The sequence below is a fragment of the Chrysemys picta genome, chromosome 5 (assembly GCF_011386835.1).
Source record: "Chrysemys picta bellii isolate R12L10 chromosome 5, ASM1138683v2, whole genome shotgun sequence".
Lineage (NCBI taxonomy): Eukaryota > Metazoa > Chordata > Testudines > Emydidae > Chrysemys > Chrysemys picta.
Genome location: NC_088795.1, coordinates 145121543 through 145146261, shown reverse-complemented (window position 1 = coordinate 145146261; position 24719 = coordinate 145121543). Strand labels below are relative to the sequence as shown.

The following is a 24719-nucleotide window of genomic DNA, read 5'->3' as shown; positions in this document are numbered from 1 at the left end:
CTGCTTTGGTCTTAACTATCTTGAGCAGTTTAGTATCATCTACAAACTTTCCCACCTCACTGTTTACCCCTCTCTCCAGATCATTTATAAATAAGTTGAATAGGATTGGTCCGAGGACTGACCCTCGGGGAACACCACTAGTTACCCCTCTCCATTCTGAAAATTTACCATTAATTCCTACCCTTTGTTCCCGGTCTTTTAACCAGTTCTCAATCCATGAAAGGACCTTCCCTTTTATCCCATGATAACTTACTTTACTTAAGAGCCTTTGGTGAGGGACCTTGTCAAAGGCTTTCTGGAAATCTAAGTACACTATGTCCACTGGATTCCCCCTTGTCCACATGTTTGTTGACCCCTTCAAAGAACTCTAATAGATTAGTAAGACATGATTTCCCCTTACAGAAACCATGTTGACTATTGCTCAATAGTTTATGTTTTTCTATATGTCTGACAATTTTATTCTTAACTATTGTTTCGACTAATTTGCCCGGTACCGACGTTAGACTTACCGGTCTGTAATTGCCGGGATCACCTCTAGAGCCCTTTTTAAATATTGGCGTTACATTAGCTAACTTCCCATCATTGGGTACAGACGCCGCTTTAAAGGACAGGTTACAAACCTTAGTTAATAGTTCCACAACTTCACATTTGAGTTCTTTCAGAACTCTTGGGTGAATGCCATCTGGTCCCAGTGACTTGTTAATGTTAAGTTTATCAATTAATTCCAAAACCTCCTCTCGTGACACTTCAATCCGTGACAGTTCCTCAGATTTGTTACCTACAAAAGCCAGCTCAGGTTTGGGAATCTCCCTAACATCCTCAGCCATGAAGACTGAAGCAAAGAATCCATTTAGTTTCTCCGCAATGACTTTATCGTCTTTAAGCGCTCCTTTTGTATCTCGATCATCAAGGGGCCCCACTGGTTGTTTAGCAGGCTTCCTGCTTCTGATGTACTTAAAAAACATTGTTATTATTTTTGGAGTTTTTGGCTAGCCGTTCTTCACACTCCTCTTTGGCTTTTCTTATTACATTCTTGCACTTAATTTGGCAGTGTTTATGCTCCTTTCTATTTGCCTCACTAGGATTTGACTTCCACTTTTTAAAGGAAGTCTTTTTATCTCTCACTGCTTCTTTTACATGGTTGTTAAGCCACAGTGGCTCTTTTTTAGTTCTTTTACTGTGTTTCTTAATTTGGGGTATACATTGAAGTTGGGCCTCTATTATGGTGTCTTTAAAAAACGTCCATGCAGCTTGCAGGGATTTCACTTTAGTCACTGTACTTTTTAACTTCTGTTTAACTAACCCCCTCATTTTTGCATAGTTCCCCCTTTTGAAATTAAATGCCACAGTGTTGGGCTGTTGAGATGTTCTTCCCACCACAGGGATGTTGAACGCTATTGTATTATGGTCACTATTTCCAAGCGGTCCTGCTATAGTTACCTCTTGGACCAGCTCCTGCGCTCGACTCAGGACAAAATCTAGAGTTGCCTCTCCCCTTGTGGGTTCCCGTACCAGCTGCTCCATGAAGCAGTCATTTAAAGTATCGAGAAATTTTATCTCTGCATTTCGTCCTGAAGTGAAATGTTCCCAGTCAATATGGGGATAATTGAAATCCCCCACTATTATTGGGTTCTTAATTTTGATAGCATTTCATCATCACTATCACTGTCCTGGTCAGATGGTCTATAATAGATCCCTAATGTTATATTCTTATTAGAGCATGAAATTTCTATCCATGCTCTAATAAGAATCCTCAACTGCTGTGGCATAGAAGTGCTGAATTATGCAGCCAAATTAACTAATTTCTTAATCGAAACCATTCATTTCTATTGAAGACAACCCAAAAATGTGCCAGAAAACGAAGCTACAACTTATAGACATGACTGCTCTGCATCGTAACAGAAAGACTGCAATAGGCATGTACAGGGCCACTGCAAAAGAGCAGAATGGAGGCTGGAGAAAGCGAAGAAAATGGACAACAGCTGGGGGAAACAGAGCCCTAGAGGATCAGAGGGTAGAAGGGACAATGGGAAGTCCTGGGAAGCATCTGGAAGGGCTGTGTTGGGGGGGCAGTCTAAAAAGCTTGCACCCATAAAGAGTAGACTCCCTAAGCTCCCATGCCCTGCATAAATAAATAGTCTGGAGGGAGAAGATGCATCTTCTTTGTGGTCTCCTTTATTCTGAACAGACAGACAGATTTGCCTGGGCCCACCAATACCTTATATAGAATGAGGTCATGTTCACCGTCATGCAGGGTTGTACCATCAGGTCTCATCAGCTTCACAAAGGCCATGGAGAAAATTTTCTCACTTTTGTCCTTAGCTAGGAGACACAAAACCACAAAGTCAGGGAACGTCTATTCAGGGAGAACAAATGATTACTTACTGTAGCTGTGTTTCTTCCAATGTGATGCAGACGTGTGTTCCAGTTAGGTGTGCGCATGCAAGGCCGGCCTTAGGGGTGGGTGACCTGGGCAACTGCCCAGGGCACTATGCTCGGGGGGGTATCGTGGGGCTCAGGCCAGGAGGGGGGCTCTGGGCTGGGTTCTGGACAGAACACAGGTGCAGAGGTACGGACTGGAAGGAAGGCCAGCGTGGGGCCAGCACACACAGACAAAATGCAGGGGTCTGCAGTTGTGGACCCTCAACGCTTTCCCCAGGGGTAGGGTGTTGGATGGTGAGTTCAGTCTGAGTGACTGTGCAAGAAGCCAATGGGAGCTCCGCGAACTGGGCCATGACCAATCTGTAAAAAGAGTAAATTGGAGGGGGTGGGTTAGGGCCTGGCCTTGGGAAGCCAGAGCCAATCCGAGGAAGAAGCCAGCTGAATGGGGCGGTGTCAGAGTGACGTGGCCAATTCAGAAAGGCTCTTTAAGGGGGATAGATAAGAGAACAGGGCCTTGTGGGTGGGGGCTTGAATGTCCACCTGGCTACTCAGGAGGTGAAGAAGAGTGGGCCTCTGGCCAATCATAATAGAGAGGGCAGAGCTTGGTCCCCTTGTGGGTGGGAGGGAGGGACTCTTGGTGGGAATCAGGGAGGACCGGGCAGTGACCACTGTAAGGGTGTGACTTAGGAGTGGGGCAGGGGCTGGCTTGACCCACCTGGCACCAGTCACAAGCACGTTGCAGGTTGGCAACTCTGAGGGGAGAGCTGGCAGAAGGGATTAATGCAGAGGCCTCTCAGAGACAGAGGGAGGGGCCTTATCCCCTTCAGGGCAGGGACCCTGAGCACTAGAAGTGCCCCACTCGAGCGGTGATAGGGGGCTACCCCATGGGGATTTCCCCATTCTGCCTACACAGACACCACCCCACACAGAAGGGCCTGAGAGGGACTCCCTGACTACTCCCACCCCCCAAAACACAGAGGGGGTGATTGGAAGGACACCCCCCACAATCATGAGAAGGAGGAACTAGCTCACATACACAGAGGGTGTTTGTTGGCGTGCGTCCCTCAACATACAGGGAGCTTTATGCCTCCAGAATCAGGGATTGGCTTGAAATACAAAATTGTTTAAAAATAAATAAAAAGTGAGGCCCTTAACTTGCTGCTAGTTTTTGAGTATGCAAGGTTAATTTGTCCTCTTTGGGTGTGAGCAGCATGATGATGCCATCTTTAATTGCATGGCCCCATGCTATTATTTTCCCACAGGTCACCCACCTCATTCCCTGTCTAGGATGGCTAGATAATTGGTTTGATTTTTTTCAAACCTTTCAGAAAGAAAAATCAGAAAGAAAAAATATCACCACATTAAACCAATACCAAAATAGAAAATTTGTACTTGCATGTGGAAGAATCTTTACTTGCTTGCTAGTTTACGGTGATAGTGGTATGGCCATTAATTATTTAACATATGGCACAGAATTAGTCTACTGCTATTCACATTTTCATCATTAGAATGTTATTAATACTCCTATAGTTATACTTTTTATACACTAATGAAATAGTTAAATACATTTTACCAAGATGCCATTCTTTTACTGCATCTCATTTTTAAAATAGTAGACAACCACAACTTTATAAGATAAACAGAGATAGCATTTAAAAGCCTTTTATATAATTTAAACCAAAAAGGAGAACTAGTAATAAATAATTGCATATGTATACACACAGTACTAAGATTACCCCAAAAATCACAGCTTTTTTACTGTGAAGTTAAAGGCGGGGGAGGGTGGGGGTGGAGCACACATACCTGTACTATACAGTTTACTAATTCTAGATATTAATTGCATGTGGATCACTAAATACGCTTAAACTCAAAGAAAGGGCACCAAAATACAAGTTCACCCAGGGTTCCATTTTCCCTAGGGCCGGGCCTCTTCACATACCAGATAATTTTGCCTAGGAATATCCACAGGGAGGCGGCGCTGCACTTAGGACGGAAGAATCCCATGCACTGTTACAGACTAGGGACCGAATGGCTAGGCAGCAGTTCTGCAGAAAAGGACCTAGGGGTTACAGTGGACGAGAAGCTGGATACGAGTCGACAGTGTGCCCTTGTTGCCAAGAAGGCTAACGGCATTCTGGGCTGTATAAGTAGGGGCATTGCCAGCAGATCAAGGGACGTGATCGTTCCCCTCTATTCGACATTGGTGAGGCCTCATCTGGAGTACTGTGTCCAGTTTTGGGCCCCACACTACAAAAAGGATGTGGAAAAATTGGAAAGAGTCCAGCGGAGGGCAACAAAAATGATTAGGGGGCTGGAGCACATGACTTATGAGGAGAGGCTGAGGGAACTGGGATTGTTTAGTCTCCAGAAGAGAAGAATGAGGGGGGATTTGATAGCTGCTTTCAACTACCTGAAAGGGGGTTCCAAAGAGGATGGATCTAGACTGTTCTCAGTGGTACCAGATGACAGAACAAGGAGTAATGGTCTCAAGTTGCAGTGGGGGAGGTTTAGGTTGGATATTAGGAAAAAAACTTTTTCACTAGAAGGGTGGTGAAGCACTGGAATGGGTTACCTAGGGAGGTGGTAGAATCGCCTTCCCAGAGGTTTTTAAGGTCAGGCTTGACAAAGCCCTGGCTAGGATGATTTAGTTGGGAATTGGTCCTGCTTTGAGCAGGGGGGTTGGACTAGATACCTCCTGAGGTCCCTTCCAACCCTAATATTCTATGATTATGGCCATAGCCCCTCCCTTGGCTATATGAGACGGTGCCACCTCAACCCCCATCAGTTCCTTCACACTGAACATCAAGAGTTCAGACTCTGATGCAGAAGGGTTGGAAAATGGGTTGTGGAATACACGTCTGCATCACATCTTGAGGAATCACAGTTACCATAAGTAACCATTTATTCCTTTGAGTAGATGCAGCCATGTATTCCACTTAGGTGACTCACATGCAGTACCCGCAAGAGGTAGGGCCCAGAGTCCACTTAAACAAGGACTGCTCTATCAAAGTTCACAACTGCTCTGGATGCCACAGTAATGGCATAACCGTTGGTAAGCGTATGCACGGACAACCAAGTGGTGATCCTGCAAATGTCCAATACTTAAATGTCACTTAAAAATACCATCAACACAGCCTGTGCCCTCAGAGTGAGCTTGCGCCCTTTGAGGGGGTGTAGCTCACACTATTTTGTATGCAGTCTTGATGCAGTAAGTTATCCACCTGGAGATCATTTGCAAAGAGACTGTTCCCTTCAGCTCGTGGAGGTCCCATCAGAGCCACTAACGCAATAGTCTTCTGAGCATATGTGCAATGTGCCTCAGATGGCATCTGACCAGGATTCATCACCAAATTTGGTCCACTGGTTGGATCGTTAGCTTCCCCAGCTTGGGACAGGTACTGATGGGGAGTGTGATGTGAATGCTGATCCATGCACCCCAAGACACTACTGAGATCCCACAAAGGAACTGGTTCTCTCACTGGTGGGTGGAGAGGAAGGACTCCTTTCAAGAACCTTGCCACCATGGTGTTTGAAAATACTGATCTCCTATAGATGAGTGGATGAACACTGACATTACAGCCAGGTGGACCTTCAATTAACTGAATGCAAGACCTGTAGATGCGACAAGTATTCCATGATGTCCTGAATCCCAGTTAACATCAGTTGAACCCCATGAGCCAATCACCACACCAAAAAATGTTTCCATTTAGCCAAACAGGCTAGTCTGGTGGAGTGTTTCCTACTATTGAATAAAACCTGTCCAACAGCCTCCAAACATTGTTCCTCCTCCTCATTTAACCATGGAGCAGCCATGCGGTGACATGTAGAGAGCTAAGTGCTGGATGCTGACTATGATTGTGAGTATGGAGGTAAGGATGAAGAAAAAGATATGGAAGGCTGAATTGAAAACCCCAGAAGGTCAGAGAAGCAGCATCGCCTCGGCCATGCTGGAGCAATGAGGATGACCATGACATGGTCTAATTTGAGTTTGAAGATTACCTGTGGGATAATTGGAATCAGAATGAAACCATACAGGCGTGCTGATTCCCTAGCTACATGAAAGGCGTTGGTGAGGCCCCCTTGAGAGCAAAACAGACTGATCATAGGAATGCCCCACATTGCAAAGATGGACCACAGGACACTAGACTTCAGAGACCACTTGTGACTGAGGGACAAATTCTTACTGAGGAGATCCACAAGTTGATTCTGGGCCCCAGGTAAATGATCGACTCCCAGAGTAACATTCTCTCCGATGCAAAACTGCCAAAGCCTAATTGCTTCCTGACACAGCACTCTTGAGTGTGCTCCTCTTTGTCTGTTCACATAATACATCACAGTGGTATTGTCCATAAGAATGAATAGCTAGACCTCTGATACAACCTTGAAAGGTGTGGCATGCATCCTTTGGATTTGGGAACCAGAAAATACAGAAATAAAACCCTTGGCCCTGGTGCCAGGGGCGGCGAGTTATATGGGCCCGTGGTGTCCGTGCTCCAGGAACATTCAGGTCCTGGGAGCCTGGCTCCACCAATGTTTGGGGTTGGGTCTCTTCCCCGGCCCCGCCTGCCACCCCTGGCCAATTTAAAAGGGTCTGGGGGCTCCCAGCTACCACCGACAGCGCAGCGAGGCTAACGCGGCTCCGTGCCACTCCTGGAAGCAGCCGGAACGGCCCTATGGCCCCAGGGGGAGTGTCTCCATATGCTGCCCCCGCCTCGAGTGCTGACTCCGCAGCTCCCATTGGCCGGGAACCGCGGCCAACGGGAGCGGTGCCTGTGGGCAGCGGCGCGCTGAGACCTCCCGGCCCCCCCGCCTAGGAGCCGCTGCAAGAGGGGTGTACGGGTTGCTTTCAGGATCCACCCAACATAAGCACCACACCCCTCACCCTCTCCTGCACCCAACCCTCTGCCCCAGCCCAAAGCCTGCCCCCTGCACCCAAACTCCCTCCCAGAGCCTTAGGCAGGTGTGGTGGGGGCGAGACTTGGACCCATTCTGGGCACCACCAAAAATTATACAAACCTGCAGCCACAGCCTGATGCTACTGAGGGACCTCCTCCACAGCTCCTAATGCTAGTAGAGACTGAACCTGCTCGAGGAGCAGTGTCTTGTGAGACGGGTCCCTGAAGAGAGACAGGGTAATGCGTGAGGAGGAGGGACAGAAAGGAACAGGATGGCATAACCCAATCTGACAGTGCTCAGGACCCAGCTGTAGGTGGTAATTGAGCCCCAGATAGCGTGAAAACAAGCTGAAGGGGGGAGGGGGGAACGGGGATATAGAAGTCACAACTGCATTGCTGCCGTGGATGTATAAGTCAAAACGAGCACTTGATAATAACATAAGAACAGCCAGACTGGGTCAGACCAAGGTCCATCTAGCCCAGTATCCTGTCTTCCGACACTGGCCAATGGCAGGTGCTTGAGAGGGAATGAACAGAGCATGTAACCATCAAGTGAGCCATCCTCTGTCGCCCATTTCCAGCTCCTGGGTAAATGCCAGGGGAGGACAAGTCGACTGGCTGAACCCAGAACCCAAAGGCCTCTGCCTTTCTCAGGTAGTCTCGCTGCCTCAGGGAAGGGAAGGTCTGCCCAAAGGACCATTGTGGGCAGTACTGTTGATGCTGCTGCTGACTGTCAAAATGGTGTCTGCGCACCTCTGGAGTATATACTCCCAGAGAGCTCTCGAGTCTTTAAACAAGTGCAAGGTTTCAGCAGTCTTATCTGAAAAAGCCACCGAAGGGCAGGTCCTCAAGAGTCTGCAGCACATTGGAAGCAATGCCCGAATTTTGCAGCCAAGACACCCTTTTCATGGTTACTACTGAGGCTATAACTCTGGCCGATGTATCTGCCGTGTCCAAAGCTGAGTGGAAGGATGTCTTGGCCCCAAACAGCACTCAGCTATCAGCACTCGAAATTCCTCCCTGGAGACTTCAAGTAAGTGTTCTACAAATTTAGACATAGCTGTCCAATTAATAAAATTGTACTTGGACATCAATGCCTGCTGAGGGCGCTCCGGGCTGGAAAGAGCTAATTCCCGAGACGACCAGCAGGAGGCGCTGCGCCGGTGAGTCGTTGCCCCGCCACACCAACTCATTTGCTACCCATCAGGAAAGAGGTACTGGCACAATCAGAGCCAAATACATCACCGTTGCATCCCGTGCCAGGAGCGGTGCCAGTACTGAAGTCAGCAGCAGTGCTGACGCAGCGGACAGTGCTGGCATCAAAGACAGGATCTTCCACCAAGACAATGTCGGTGCCGAGGAGTCCAGAACCAATAGACAGAGTAGATCTGCTGCCACCCAGTAGGCCACTGGCATGGAGAGAGCCGATGCTGGCATCATTGTCGTCAGTACCAGACTCAGACATCCCAGGGCTGGAACCAGAGTCAACAGTATGGGTGCCTGCACATCTCTAGGCAGTACCAGGCAGCGATTTGAGGGACCTGCACCATCGCACATACTGGCAGTAGCATGAGGCCAGTCCATACTCTTCTTAGAGGAAGAGTCTCCACGAGACCAGGAGTGGTACCGATTGGTCTTATGAGATCTTTTCTTCAGTGCACTTGAGGAGGCGAATGGCTCCCCCGTCTCTTGGGAGAGACACTAGCCCTCGAACGTGGAGTGGCGTCCCTCACTGAGCCTGAGGGTGACTGTTGATCCGATTCAAGCCTTGGGGCTGAAACAGTCCTCGTGGCCTGCTCGAGGAGGTGCTGCTTCAGGCAAAGGTCTCTAGCCACCTGAGTCCTTTTAGAACAATTTACAAATCAAACCCTCACCCAAACACAGCAAACACTTGTGTGGGGATCACTAAGGGTATCGTCCCCCTCCCCCCCCACACACACAATGGACAGTGTTTGAACCCTGGTGAGGGCATTATCCAAGACAACTAACTATACTAACTTAAAAAGAACAGGAGTACTTGTGGTACCTTAGAGACTAACAAAATTTATTTGAACATAAGCTTTCCTGGGCTAAAACCCACTTCATCGGCTGCATTTTGCACACTGTATTTTTCACTGCATGCATCCGATGAAGTGGGTTTTAGCCCACGAAAGCTTATGTTCAAATAAATTTTGTTAGTCTCTAAGGTGCCACAAGTACTCCTGTTCTTTTTGCAGATACAGACTAACACGGCTGCTACTCTGAAACCTATACTAACTTACTAACACTAACACAGGTACTAACTAGCTATACAACTATGAAAAACTAAACTATATACAGAGAAAACTCTCAGTAACCAAGAAGGAACTGTGAGGTGAAAACCACACAGGGCTCCAACTCCAGCCATGAGCAGTGAGAAGGAATGGAGGGGAGTTGGAGCACTGCTGCCCATATAGCCAGGGGAGGGGCAACAGCCACAAGGCCTGAATGCTGCCCGTGCCCCGTGAGTACTGCTAAGCAAAATTCTCCAGCTCCAGTGCACTGTGTGTGCACACACCTACGTGGAATATGCAGCTGCATCTAGTCAAAGAACCCTGAAGACGAGAATCACTGTGAAGGAGGGACCGGTCAGGCTGCACAGAAGCAGTTTGGGGCTGCATAAATTGCAGTGCTTCCTCCCTGCAGCTGGGAAGCCTTGTAAAGCTGTCCCAGCCAAAACCACGTGCTACTGCCCACCCTGTGCCACCACATGATTTTTTCAGTCCTTCAGATTGATTCTAGAGGAGAGGCCCTAGGCCTTGCCTGGACCACAAACAGAACAAGATCAGAAGCAGAAGGAAAGCTTACAGTCACTGGAAGAGCGGTGCCTGAAGGTGAATCTCAGATGGGTGCTGTGGACATCCTCAATGGGAACGGCAATCTAGGAGAGAAGAGCCAGCATTAGCACAGGAGGGAATAGGCCCAGTCATGGGTGCATCAGAGGACCTAAGCTTTGATAGAGCCAAAGGTCAACCATGGATTAAGATGCTCAATCCAGAACCCCATTCTGCTTTTAACTAGTAAAGTGTAGAGATCTGAACATGTGACCGTGCGCCTGTGTCCATACCGGGATGTGTCTGTGCAGGCACATCCACATGTGCATATGGAGGTACCCTGGCATCTTTGTGTATATCTGTATGCCTGTGTGCATATCCACCTATAACCATATGCAGCCATACCCCCATTCATGACAGGGGAATCCCTAAAGAATGCAAGCCAGGTTTCACTGAGGACAGCAGGCTGAGGCAAGACATAGGGAGTTCAGTCGGTGCGGTGGGATTGCCTATGGAATGCAGCTTCTGTTACTCCCCTCGCTCTAGACTCAGGGCCTTGAGGAAAGGAGCTCCCAGTAACCATGGACACAACGGATCTTTGTCTCTATGCCTGTGGATTTGCTCGTGTCACAGCTCCCTCTATGGACTGAGCTGTATGATCACCCCTGTTCTCCATTCAGTGGATCATTAAGCAATATTCAGTCTCAGAGCTGACCTCTTCCCTCCTCTGTTTGCACGGGAGGGCTATGAACTTTGCTCATTAGGGAGGGATTTCTCTGGGCAGAGGAGACTCCCTCAGGCTGTTCATTCTCCTTGAATAAGAGAAATCAGAACTGTAATTCTTAACAGTCTGATGTTCTTCACAGTTCTGCCTAGCCTCTGAGAGTCAGGAGTTGACAGGCAGAGTCTGAACAAAGCAGACCTCACACCTGGGACCCAGCGAGCTCAGGTTGCAGGTTTCATGTCCAAAATCCCAATCACAGCCGATCCCCTCCCCAACCACCTCCAAAGCAAGGGGAAGTTCAAACAGACCTTCATTGTCTCCATCCACCGCTGTTGCCGCTGCTGGTAATAGACCACAGAACGATATTCACTTGAAGGCTTGTCACCAGCACCCGGGAAAATCACATTCTGGGAAGTGGACAGCCAGGGGAGAATCAGTTAGTGCTGAGTTTTTATGATTACTAGGCAAATAGTTGTCCTGCATTCAAGCAATTCAGAGCTGCAGCATTTCTGCCACAGACATGGAAATCAACAATTAAGAACAAAAATACTGCGTGCTGACCAATATGCCAACCCGCCCCAGCCTCCAGTGCCCCATTCCCCTGTCTGCACCAACCTGTCATAGCATGCTGAGCTCCATGACTGTGCCAGCCCATTCTAGCCTTTACCATCCCATCTTGTGGCTTCCAATTGCCCACCCACAGCACGGTCTCCTTCCCACCCACTGGCTGTGCCATCGTGCACAAACAGGCAGCCCCATTGCCCTCACTGTTCTGTCAGTCTGGCATGCATAGTCCCTGTTATAGCTGTGCCACTCTGCACTGAATTACCATTGCCTGTCCCTGGGCCGCACTTCTCAGTGAGAGCCTGGGATGGGGCATCCATCCCACACTGACTAGTAAGGGGTTAGCAGAGCCCTACGGAGGCTGCGCAGAAAGCAGCCAAAAGGAGAGGGACTGTGAGGAACAGCCAATCAGGGCCAAGCAGACCCATATAAGAAGTGCCGCAGGGCGGAGAAGGGTCAGTGGCTCCCTGGAGCTTGAAGAGGGAAGACTGTGCCTCGAATGGGCTGCTGAGACTGAGGAGGGTGCTGTGGCCTCGGAGAAGCGGCCCAGGGAAATGCAGTGATAGTAGAGGCAAAGGAATGCAGTAAGTGACTGCAGTTCAGAGGGTCCCTAGGCTGGGATCTGGAGTAGTGGGGGGGCCTGGGTCCCCCCCACCCCCCATTCGGCACTGGGAAAGTGGCAGGACTACTGAGGAGCTAAACCTCCCCGGAAGGGGGAACATGGATAGTGACACAGCCAGAGGGCCGAGCCCCAAAGAGGACGCTGCAGTTCCTGACACTTGCAAGAGAGGCTGCAGGCAGACTGCAGGAAAGGAGGGATGGGGTGCGGACTGCAAATGGGGAAGTCTGCCTCAAGCTAATCCCCAGAATGACAAGGAGGCGGCACCAGTCCACCGGTGAGTGATGCACACCATGACAGAGCCCCACAGCTGAGACTGAATGGGGCTGCAGTGAAGCTGCCCTGCTAGGCTGGAATGCCCTCTCTAACTGCAGAGCTGGCTCCAGTCTTCCAAGGAAGGCAGCAAGGGGTTCACAACCCTCCAGAGAGCTTTCAAGATTCAAGTCTTGTTGTAACATGGGAAAATCATTATCACAGATAGAGAAAGACTGGGGTGGGAGAAGAGATTGCATCTCTGTATTAACAAGCCTACATCCAATGTATCAGCTGAGAGTTTAATTAGAAATAAAAGCAAACGCCTGGAGAATGAGTAAGGGCAAGAGTCAATGTACTGTTAGGAGCAACTCCAGGGCTTGGCCTGAGCAAGAGCACAATCTCCTGCCCTTACCCGTGCACTTCCCTGTGCTCTTCTCCTTAATGAGCCTTTCCTGGAGCTCCCAAGCCACATTTCACTTCCTCCGCTCTGGCATTTGGAGTCTCTAACATACATCGAAGGAGCATCTGAGGACAGGCTGGAGGGCCTTGGATGGTTCTGACAAGCCCTACAAGAAGGTGATTCTCCCCTTTCCCTTCTCACAGCCTTTTTGGTTCTGGTTTTAGAGGTGAATTAGCAAGGCAGCTGCTGCATTCACCAGCTTAAAACAAGATTTAGTCATCAAAAATCTACAATATAAAGACCAAACTACAAATCTTCAACTCAAATATTATTTCCACTTTAACATATGGATGTGAAACCTGGAAACCCACTAAAGGTATAGATAGATGTCTAAATGCCTCCAAAAGCAAATGCCTCCGGTAAATACTAGGTATTAGATGGATTGAATTTATAAACAAATGCTGAGATTTTTCCGAAAGTTCAACAACCCTTATCGCCAAAGTTATTCAGAAATGAAGCTGGAAATATCTGAGATGTGTTAAGAATGAAACCAAAGTATCTGCCATGGAAGGTATGTTAATGGGCCACTGAAGGAACATATAAAGGGGACCAACCAAAAGAATCCCTCTGTCAAACAGTACTTAGAGAGGGAAAACGCACAGGACTTAACACAGGGAATATGCAAAGAGTAGCACAAGATAGACAGTGATGGCAGAGCCTGGTACTTGTTCTAAGCAATGTTTGACAATGCAGGAAGGATTCAGATTTAGAGGCAAAGCTCATTTTGAAGGTCCATTTCCAGAGCTTCAGTCCCCTCAGAAGGAGCGATCTGCCAAGAACACTCCAACCAGCTGCACTGAAGGAAATGGCCAAGACTTCCTAGGTGGTAATTGCCTCTGAGCACTACTGCAAAGCTGCTTTCAAACAGGTCCCAGACAGGTCTGTGTGCCTGGCCTGTGCAGTTCAGATCCAGATCCAGCACTTCCCCATTGGCTTGGTTCTACAGAGCACCTCTGAAGTCCATGGAGTTAACCCAAGGATGCCTGGTTCCTCCTGAGTCATCTCCAAAGGAGTGAGGAGTCAAGTAGCGCTGGCACAGTCAGACTTAATCCCACAAGATTTGGGATTTCCCCTTTCCCTGCACCCACTGCCACATGCTCCCACTACACTACAGCCAGTAGGCCAGCACGGGGCACACTCACCTGCATCATGTTTCCAGTCTCATCACAGACACACACTGTCACCTCCACATTCTTCTGCGTCTTCTTGTTCCCCTTGTCAAACTCGCCTTGCACTATTGTGAGGTAAATGTCGTTCCTGATGTCCCCTGGAGAGAGCCACACACAGCGAGGTCAGGCCTGAAGTGCTACCAGTGGCCCCAGGAGCCCTCAATGCTCTCCCACCCCAAAGCACATAGGATTATTCAGGGATGGGCCAATGCTTTGGTTAAAATGAAAACAACCTCCCCCTCACACACACACCCTTCAATATACACCTACATTTTCATAGATTCCTGAAATTTAGAGCCAAGAAGCCCCACTAAATCCCATCCAGCCCAGCCCACTCCTAGTCACTGAGAACAATGAAAACTGGTCACTACTACACATTTACTAGTATTTTGATATGGTCCCTTCATTTCCTCCCTTACACCTACCCCTTACTTGGCTAATGGGTGAAGTGTATTAATAGAGGAGTGGCTGGCAGGCCAGCCCCACTCAAATTCCTAGTGTAGGTCTTTCTATAAGGGCAGGCAGTCTGATTTCCCCCCTCCACCTGCTTGGCCATTCTTCAACGGCAGGAATCAGAATAATCTCTGCACTGTGCAGCTGAGGTGCCAGATACCCAGTGCTTCTGGGGTGTCCAACACAAAGGCCTTTCACATGTTAAAGGATTAGCAGCAGCAGGCCCATGAAGAGTAATTCTGGTTCCACTGCAGTAACTGCCAGTCATGATCTGGTCTGGCTTCTCTTCCATTTGGCAGATCCCACTTCAGTTGCCTGTTCAGTCTAGCAGGTGTTGGGATGCTTTGGAGGAGCCCAGCCTCCATCTGAGTAGAAAGGGGAATAAGGCATTCCCCACTCACTCTCTCTCAAACACACACTATCCCTGATAGCACCAAGACACTGCAGTGACAGATTGCAATGCTTTGGGGGATCTGTCTGTACAACCACACAACTGTTATGCTAAAAAGTAACTATGTCCTGGGGGGAAACCAGTTTTAGCCTACCGATGCCACAAGGACTTTGGGAGACAGTAGCTGAGGATGGATCAGGATAAACTTACTAACTGTAGCCTGAGGTGCCTTCTTCACTCACCTGGCATGATAATCTCTGGGAAGCCTAACTTGCGGACCACAACTGTGCTGCGGTCCACCAAGTGAGGATGATCTTTCCGCACCTGACTCAGGTCTCCCCACAGCATTTTCAGAGACACCCAGAACCCTGGAAAGGAAGGAGAGAAAAGGGATGGGAATTTACTTTGATCAAATAGAGTCCAGTGGGTAGCTCGACCAGATGCTCAGCCCACACCCCAGTGTGGACGTCTATCCCCGTCTCTGCACAGACGGGTCCATTTCACAGTCCTAGGACATGCTATTCGGGGCCCCATGTTAGAAAGTGGCTTCCACAGTGTTAAACATTTACAGGAGCCAGGCCTCAGAGATGTTGTCTCCATCGAAGACGTGTAGCTCCCATTTATCATAGTGTTGTGAAGTTTAGCGAAGAGCCAAACAGGACCTCGAAACTTGGATGACCAGGTAGCACCAATTTCCAAAAATGCCTTCTCTTCCTCCAGCTCGTTAGGAAACTTTGTCCCTTCCTCCCAGACAAGGACTTTGCAACAGTGACTCATGCATTTGTCACCGCCAGGCTGGTTTACTGTAATCTGAAGCTGAATGTGACAATGATACACAGGTTCTATCTGGTGCAGATTATGGCTATCCACCAAAGGGATCCAGCTATGGAACAATCTTCCAGAGGAGATCAGATGCATCATTAGTCTGACCATTTAGGAAATGTTGCAAAGCCTTTGTGTATGAATTCTGAAAGTCATGTACAGTAGACAAGCTTCAGTGGTGTAAAAGCCCCAGAGGGCCAGGATGCAGGAATAGGGTAAGGCTCCTCTCCCAATTCAGAAATCTACGATTTTGCTTACCCACATCATCACAGCCCCCAACCTACCCCACTTACCCCACCTCCAATCCTTTACCCACTGCCTCCATGAACTTCTTGCTGGCCCCTCTCCTCCCCCACCCTGTCCCTGGCACCCCACTCCCATCCTGGGCTAGGATGTCTCCTCCCAATCCAATCTGCTCAGTGACTCCCCTTGCTTCATCACCTGCACTGCACTCACACAACACAGGCTGAATTTGAATGACGAGTGGCATTGCAACTGGGCACATGGGGTCTCAGCACCACCCAGGTTTGGCCCAGCCTCTCCTCCATCATGACAAAGGTGTGGTTGAGGCAAACGTGAGTGGTGCTGTGACCTTGTGCACCAAGATGCAACACCATTCACCCAAATTTAGCCCAACCACCCCTCTGTCATTTGGCCCAGCTGCAACTCTGTCTGATGGAGCGGTAGTGGGATCAAATTTGAGTGAGTGGCATTGCAACCCTATGTGCCAGGTGAAATGCTAGAGCATTGCTATATCTGGTTAGGCCCCCATAACCTTGTGGGCCCATGAGCAGCCTTGCTATTCTTACACCACTGAACATCTTTCTCAAAGAGCTCTTAAAAAAAAAATTAACTCTGTAAAAGGAGAAGTGCCAGAGACTCCATTCATTGCATTAGGCACTTCGCTGTCACAACTGATTTAAGTGGAAGGTGTTCAGATAGTATGGTGATGGGCAGCAGGATGAAACCCCAAGATAGATAGGCCACCCAGCTGTAGGAGGAGGTGTAGTAAGGCCCTTACCTTGTCCTTTGTGGTTGATTTCCTTCCCCTCCACTGCTTTCCTTATCATGGTGTGAAGGAAATCATTCTCAGCAGCTACCCTGAAACACAACAAAAGCACATGGGGGGCCGGGGGGAGAGATCAGTTCCGTCTAGCTAGGGAGGGGGATTCTGGGGAATTCCCATGCTTCCCCGCTCTGCAGAAAGGGATCTGGGAACAGGAGCACGTGAGTGCAGAAATGGTTACTTTATTTACTTGTACAGTAAGTGTGATTCTGTGGATATGTTGTGCACGTATAGCTTCCACTGTATCACCCAGTGCACTTGAGCCAGTGTAGTGATGCGGGACTCACCCCAGCAGCGCCTCCTGCTGGTCGTCTCAGGGAATTAGCTCTCCAGCCTCCGGAGCGCCCTCTGCAGGCCAGTGTCCCGCTTGCCACCGGCCCCATGTCCCTCCCAGACCCCAGTGCCCTTTTATCTGGGGTGCTGCCCCCAGCAATACCCCCACACTCTGCATCTGGGTCTCCCCTCTCTGGGGAACCCCCAACCCTCTAATCCCCACCTTGCCTCAGTCTGGACTACTTCCAGTCATCATCAAGCCCCCGCTCCTTGGGGCAGACTGCAGTGTAAAAGCCACTCATCGTAGGCAAGGTTGGGTCTGGACCTGCTGCCTCTCTCTGGAACCCAGTGCCTCTCTGGGGCCTTGGACGCAGCCCTGCAGCCTGGGGAGTTGCCAGCCTGGAGCTCCCCAGCCCCTCTGGCCTTTCCCCAGCCCTGCCTCACTCTAGGCACCCTGAGCGTCCCAGCAGCCAGGCCCCTCTCTCTCTCTCTCTGAAGGCAGAGAGAGACTGTCTGTGCTTCTGGCCCACTACCCTCTTATAAGGGCCAGCTGGGCCCTGATTGCACTGGCTGCAGCTGTGGCTGCTTTCCCCATCAGCCCTGCTTTTCTCTGCCACAGCCCTCTCCCGGGCTGCTTTAAGCCCTTCCAGGCAGAGCGGAGTGACCACTCCGCTACAGCCAGAGATATCTGATCAGCACCCATTCTGATGGCATATGCACACAGCATGTTCTCATGCCTCCAACAGTGGGCATGAAGAGCAGAGTTGCCCTGGCCCCCTCTCAGTTCCTTCATACCAGAATCCAGCTGACAGACTCCAAATAGTGGGGATGGAGCGTGGATCATGGCATACATATGTGTACAACACATCTCAAAGAACAAGTTACTGTGCAAGTAAGTAACTGTTTCTTCTTCGATTGCTTGTGCACATCTGTATTTTACTTGAGGTGGTTCTCAAACAGTAGTCCAATGGTAATGGAAACGTGGAAGTTACTTAAACATGGATTGAAGAACAGACTTTCCAAAATTGACATCTGCTCTGGATGCTTCCAGAATTGCATAGTGCTATGTGATCCTGTGACCAGAGGACCACGTTGCCATTCTTCAAATGGCCATAATAGGGATATTACTGAGGAAGGCCACTGAGATGGCTTGGGCTCATGTAGAATAAGCAGTACCTCTTTCTGGAATGAGCTTTGCAAAGCTGTAACAAATCCGTATGCATAAAGAAATCCAGTTAGATATCCTCCGGGCAGTATCTGCTCGCCTCTTCATCTCAGCATATGGGAGAGGATCTAAAAAGTTTAGTCCTGTCAATGTAAAATGATAGGGCCCTGCAGACATCCCAGGTTTGAAGCCTCCCATCATCCTTATGGATGTGTGGCTTGGGAAAGAAGATTGGTTGGTGTAATTCTGATTCAGGTTGAATTCTGATACCACTGTGGACAGAAATTTTGGACATGGTTGCAAGGAAACTTTGTCCTTATAGAAAACTGTACACAGGGGACCCATCAAAAGAGCCTGCAGCTCTCCAACTCTCCTAGCAAATGTTATCAGTGATGTAATCATATATGAAATACTCTTTATCTTGGTTTCAGAGTAGCAGCCGTGTTAGTCTGTATCCGCAAAAAGAACAGGAGTACTTGTGGCACCTTAGAGACTAACAAATTTATTAGAGCATAAGCTTTCACGGGCTACAGCCCACTTCTTCGGATGCATATAGAATGGAACATATATTGAGGAGATATATATACACACATACAGAGAGCATGAACAGGTGGGAGTTGTCTTACCAACTCTGAGAGGCCAATTAAGTAAGTGACCAAAAAAGCTTTTGAAGTGATAATCAAGATAGCCCAGTACAGACAGTTTGATAAGAAGTGTGAGAATACTTACAAAACTGGACACAATACTCCAGATGTGGCCTCACCAGTGCCGAATAGAGGGGAATAATGACATCCCTCAGTCTGCTGGCAATACTCCTACTAATGCAGCCCAGTATGCCAGTAGCCTTCTTGGCAAGAAGGGCACACTGCTGACTCGTATCCAGCTTCTCAGCCACTGTAATCCCCAGGTCCTTTTCTGCTGCACTGCTGCTTAGACAGTCAATCTCCAGCCTGTAGCCAGGCATGGGATTCTTCCGTCCTAAGTGCAGGATTCTGCACTTGTCCTTGTTGAACCTCAGATTTCTTTTAGCCCAATCCTCCAATTTGTCTAGGTCCCTCAGGACTCTATCCCTACCCTCCAGTGTATCTATCTCTCGTCCCAGCTTAGTGTCATCTGCGAGGAGCTGTGCCAGTTAGATCAGCTGGAGGCACAGTGTTAGATGTTTTCATCAGGTGCAACTCTGGTACTGAAGTGAGTACTGGTTCTCCTGACTGACATCCACCCAGACACAAGGAGAGAACTGGGGAGTCTGGGAGGGAGGTGGTCTATCAATGCTTGTGGTGTCGATGGTACCAATACAGTGTTACCAAGAAGGTTGGCACCAGATAGGATGTCAAAGGAGTCATTAGTACCAGGCCTGCAAGTGGAGCACAGACGCTGAACAGTGTGGGTGTAGATGGTACCAAAGTTACCAATATCGAAGCAGACGGTGGCAATATGGGAGCATTTTGAGGTAGGCAGCTTAATGTCAAATAAAGAAATTCTTGGCCAGTGTTGGAGCTGCATGTTAGTGGACTGAATGGATGTTAGATGTCGTCTCTCTTGGACTTTGAGTTGCCCTTTTACTTAATGACCAGAAATGGCCCTGGAGATGGTGCCTGGTGTTCTCTTCTATTTCTGTAGTTTGTGGGGATATCTTCCACACTCAGGTCAAGTCTTTGGTATCAGCGCAGCTATTGGAGATAAAGAGGCTGCCGGGATACTTCTGGATGATTCATAATACGGGTGTTTGGTACCAAAACAACCACAATCCAAGTATAAGTGCATGGCTTTCTCCATCGGGTACATTCAGAGCCTAATCTCTATTTTTCCTTGGTTCTTCTTGTGAAGGATAGATAGATAGATAGATAGATAGATAGATAGATAGATAGATAGATAGAGAGCACGCACCTCAGCAGGATGTGTCCTTCTCCCAAATAAACTAAATACCACCTATGTCCATTTAAAAACATCAGCCTGACATGATGGGCAGTGTTTAAACCCTGGTGATTTTTTAGCAGACATGCTGAGAAAAACCAACAATTTGGTACTGAAATACTACCCAGGGGACAGAATAAGATCTCTCACAAAAACAAAGAAAAAAAAGAAATATCATTAAAAAAAAATCACTATCTAAACACTAACTACTATGCAAACTACTTTATCAATAGTGAGAGACACTTTTTAGGGTTAACCAAAGTGTCTGGGGTGAATCACTACCACCTGCTTATGGCATGAGGGAGTCTTGTCTGTGCCAACTGGGGCAAGTTCTCCCAAAGCTACCAGCTGCAGGCTCCACAAGCACTCCACTCCAGGCTAGCGGAAGCATCACACTTTCCTTCTGCCAGCTGGCAATTTATACACCCCACCTTCTTATACTCATGTCAGGGGTCCCTCCCCACTCTGAACTCTGGGGTACAGATGTGGGGACCTGCATGAAAGACCCCCCCAAGCTTATATTCCACCTATGCTACCCTTAGCTGTATGTTCATGACAACTCAAATGCCCCGTCCCTTTTCTTCTGGACACCCGCAATGTATGTGAAGCTGTTGCAACCCAAAATTGTATTTGCTTTTTTTGCATTAACAGAGGTATAGCATGCAAGTCATGGGAGATGATAGTACCGCTCCACTCAGCGCTGGTTAGGCCTCAACTGGAGTACTGTGCCCAATTTTGGTCACTGCTGTATAGAAAGGCTGAAGAGAAACTGGAAAGGATCCAGAATCAAACAAAAAAACAATCAAAGGGATGGAATTGAAGTCACGTGAGCAAAGGCTGAAGGAACTGAATATTTTAGTTTGGAAAAGAGGAGATTAAGGGAGGACATGATAACAGTCTACAAATACTTGAAAGGCTTCCATAAAAAAGATGGAGAAAAGTTGTTCTCTCTTGTCAGAGAGGGCAGGACAAGAGGCGATGGGTTCAAACTCCAGCATAGCAGATTTAGATTAAATCTCATGAAAAACTTCCTAACTGTAAGAACAGTAGGACAGTGGAACAGACACCTAAGGAAGGGGGGGGGTTAAGTATTGAGAAGCTGGTCAGACACAGGTGTAATATGCCTTCTGGGCATGCTTATGTCACACAGTGGAGCTCACAGTGAGCATCACAGGCCAAGGCGTTGAAAAGAAACTGAGAGGGGGTCGGGCAGCCCCGCCCTTTATGGCCTAGGTTGGAGGGATGAGTACACCCAAGGCACAGACAGTTCCCGGAATCCCCAGACAATGCTGTTTATGAAAAATCTCTGTCTTGAGTGCACTGGGTGTGCACAGGCATAGGATGGAAAATATATGTGCACAAGCACTTGAAAAACGACACAGGAATAGCTCGACTGGATCAGGCCCGTGATCCATCTAGCCCCATCTCGGTCAGCCGCCAGCACCAGCAGTTTCAAAAGAATTAATAGATGTGCGAAAATATGCCTCCAACATTACATCTCCTCTTAACCCCTTTAGTTAGAGATTTGCTCAAACCCTGAAGCACGAGGTTTAATATGTCTTATAAAATTTGTGTATTAACTCTGGATATTCTTGTTACCCATATAAATGTCCAATTCCCATTTGAATCTTGCTAAATTCTTGGCCACAGTGACATTTGTGGCAATAAGTTCCACAATCTAATTATCCTGAAATCAAAAGTAAGAAAGATAATTCCTTTGATCAGTTTTTAATGTCACCTTTTAAGCCAATTTAGTATACCCTTGTTCTTATGCTCAGCTTCTCCTGGCCATGGGCAGTGTTTCCTTCCCACCCAAGAGAGGGAGACAGTCAGTTGACTCAGAAACGCTCCCCTTTTTGCAGCTGAGTTCTTCTCAAGTGAATGGAAAGTCCTATCTGTCTTAACCCCAGCCTTCATCCCCAACCCTTGCAGCCCCCGTCCCTCTCTGCTCACAAGTGCTTGCTTTACTCACAGGTGCACAGGAATGAAGTACTGCTTGTCCTCATCACTCTCACATTTTCCCTTGATGATATCTGTAATGTCCATCACTGTAAGAGACAAGGGACAGGAGCCTATGGTCATAAGGTCCTTTGGACAATCCTGAACCAACCCAGAGGGCACAATGGCCACCCTCTATCTCCAACTCATCCTGAGCTTTCACGGGAAAAGAGCAACCAGAGACAGCTAGACATTACTGAGCACCTGTAATCTGTGTTTGAAGCTATTGTCATTGCCAATAGGTGAGAGAACATGATAACCACAAAAGAACCTGCAAAAAAAAAACACATTCTCGGATGGAGGAGCTGTCCGGCTGAGAAGTGCAGGGAGGAGGTGGTGGAAGAAATGAGCAGGGGAAATTTTGGCTGAATCCCAGGAAGAGTCTCCTGGCAGGGAGATAGCTCCTCACTTCGATTTGTGTCTCAGGGAGAGGTCAGGGAGCCGCAATGATGGGAACATTTAGAACTAGGACTGTCTCATGCATTAGAAAACAACCAGACTGTACTGGCCCCTAAAGGATGAAGGAGGCTTTTCTGCGTCTGATTTCTCTCAGTTTTCCTATTAATCATAGATTTTAAGGCCAAACAGGACCATTTGATCATCCAAACTGACCTCCTACATAACACAGGCTGGACGATTTTAATCAATTCCTTCACTGTCCCTGAAAGAGGAGCTGCAAGACTTCAATAATGGAACCAGAACTACTGCCCAGTTTCACTGCAACTTTCCTGAGGTCTTGTTTAGATTTAAGAAGGTGTTCTCAATCAAGTCAGCTCAATCCAGCTAGTTATACTGAACTGAAAAATCCACCTAACAACAGTGCAGACACACTACTACCTTTTGCCTGATTATATCAGGATGAGTCATACCTCTTTCCTCAGTGACTCACCACAGACAGCCTTCCACTTACAGAAAAGCAATACTTCCAGTAATTCACTATCACCCCCTTCTGCCTGCTCCCAAATGCTATCCCCTCAACCATTCACCCCAGGTATCCCTGTTCCCCCTAACACTATCCCCAGCAAGTCACCACAGATACCACTCAGCCCTCCAGCACTATCCCCACAGAATCCCTCCACCCCCCAATGTTTTCCCAATACTAGTGAATTTTTCATAAGTGACAGCATTTTAGCTGAGGCTGAAGCCAATCTTACAATGATGCAAGATGCTCCAGCCCTCTAGTGAATTTGAGCCCTGCTAGGGGAAAGCCAGCCCCCCCTCATTAGCTGCCTGTCCAACAGGACCGGCTCCAGGCACCAGCGTACCAAGCAGGTGCCTGGGGCAGCCCATGAAGAGGGGAGCAGAACGTCCGGCGGCAATTCGGCGGCAGGGCCGTCACTCCCTCTCGGAGCGAAGGACCTGCCGCCGAATTGCCATCGTAGAATGAAGCGGCGGTAGAGCTGCCCCCAATCGCAGCTTTTTTTTTTTTTTTTGGTGTGTGCGCGCGCGCTTGGGGCGGCACCGGCCCTGCTGTCCAACTTTCCCATTTTCCCACAGTGGGTATTTCCGTAATATTTTTATGATGCCCATGTGTACCTCAGTTTCCCCTATATTTCACATGGCTACCCAGCGTAGGGGGGAAAAAGGAATGTTTGCTCTCAGGGAAAGCTAAGAGACATAGGTATGAATGTCACCTAGCTGTTTGAACTGAATGAGTCATTAAAGGACTGGCCAAGGCTGATCCCATCTCACTGGAGAATCTGATAAGACAATGGCAAATCCGGTCACCAGGACACTGACACCAAGCAATCACTGACCCAACAGAACCTGGATTGGGGGCTTGGCTGGGGGCTCTTATCTAACCAGAATGGTCTAGGCTATGGTCTATGCTTTAACCTTCATTTCTCTATGCCCATCTAAGGACTTCTGATGCTGTGTGCCAGGTGACAAATAAACCTGACTGTTTTGACAACGCTGTGTGAGTGTCACTGCAAATGGCTGGTGAGGTGTATTAATCCCTGAAGAGTATACAAGTCTCTTCCGGAAGGGGGGGGGCCTGGGGACAGGGAAGGTTGGATAGGGGATGGAGTCTCATGGGGGCAGTGGGTTCCAGGAGGGGGCGGTCAGGGGATAAAGAGCAGCGGGGGTTGGATATGATGGGGATTCTGAGGGGGACAGTCGGGGGCAGAAAGTGAGAGGGTGCAGGGGCCAGGCTGTTTGGGGAGGCTTCCCTACTCGGCCCTCTATCTAGTTTCAGAACCCCAATGTGGCCCCCAGGCCCAAAAGTTTGCCCACCCCGATCAACAATAAAGATAAGGAAGAAACAGAACAGCTAGTTAGGGAACTGGAACAAACTGATTAGCTGGATTTTAATGAAGTGTAAAGAAATGTGTAACTTGTGAAACACACACATATACACATACATATACACATATACATAAAAAATAAAATACCAGCTGAAATGTGTAACTTGGGGAGCGCACCTGCTGCATAAGGTGAATATAACATTGCTGCAAAGGACTGCTATTCAGAGACAGGTTATATACAAAACCATTTTCCTGTACCATATTAATAAACCTGATTGACATTGGTTATTTGGTCTCAAGTATAATTCATAATGAACCAAAGTGAGGTCAAGCAATTTACTATTCAATTTATCAACAGAGAAGTTAGATAGATAAATGAAATTCGCTTGCTGGAAGATTATAGTTACACTGTGTGACAAAGTTCCTCCTCTGCCTTGGTGGGTCCTGCGCTTATAGGCGTATTTGCTTGCCTCAGAGATATACGGCAGCCCTCAGTTTGGCCACTTTTGCTAGTGGCTCAAACCTGCC

The 24719-nt window shown here is 48.2% G+C and overlaps 1 protein-coding gene across 1 annotated transcript in view; it reads right to left on the bottom strand.

The window, feature by feature from the left end:
- LOC135984063 (dedicator of cytokinesis protein 2-like) overlaps positions 1-24719 on the bottom strand; it is a 202590-nt gene that overhangs the window by 136173 nt on the left and 41698 nt on the right. The window contains exons 11-17 of the mRNA XM_065598501.1: positions 21920-21995; positions 16548-16627; positions 14947-15072; positions 13834-13958; positions 11102-11200; positions 10104-10176; positions 2219-2322 (exon numbers count right to left, since the gene is read on the bottom strand). Of these exons, the coding sequence (XP_065454573.1) occupies positions 2219-2322; positions 10104-10176; positions 11102-11200; positions 13834-13958; positions 14947-15072; positions 16548-16627; positions 21920-21995 (683 nt within the window). The remainder of the gene's footprint in view (positions 1-2218; positions 2323-10103; positions 10177-11101; positions 11201-13833; positions 13959-14946; positions 15073-16547; positions 16628-21919; positions 21996-24719) is intronic.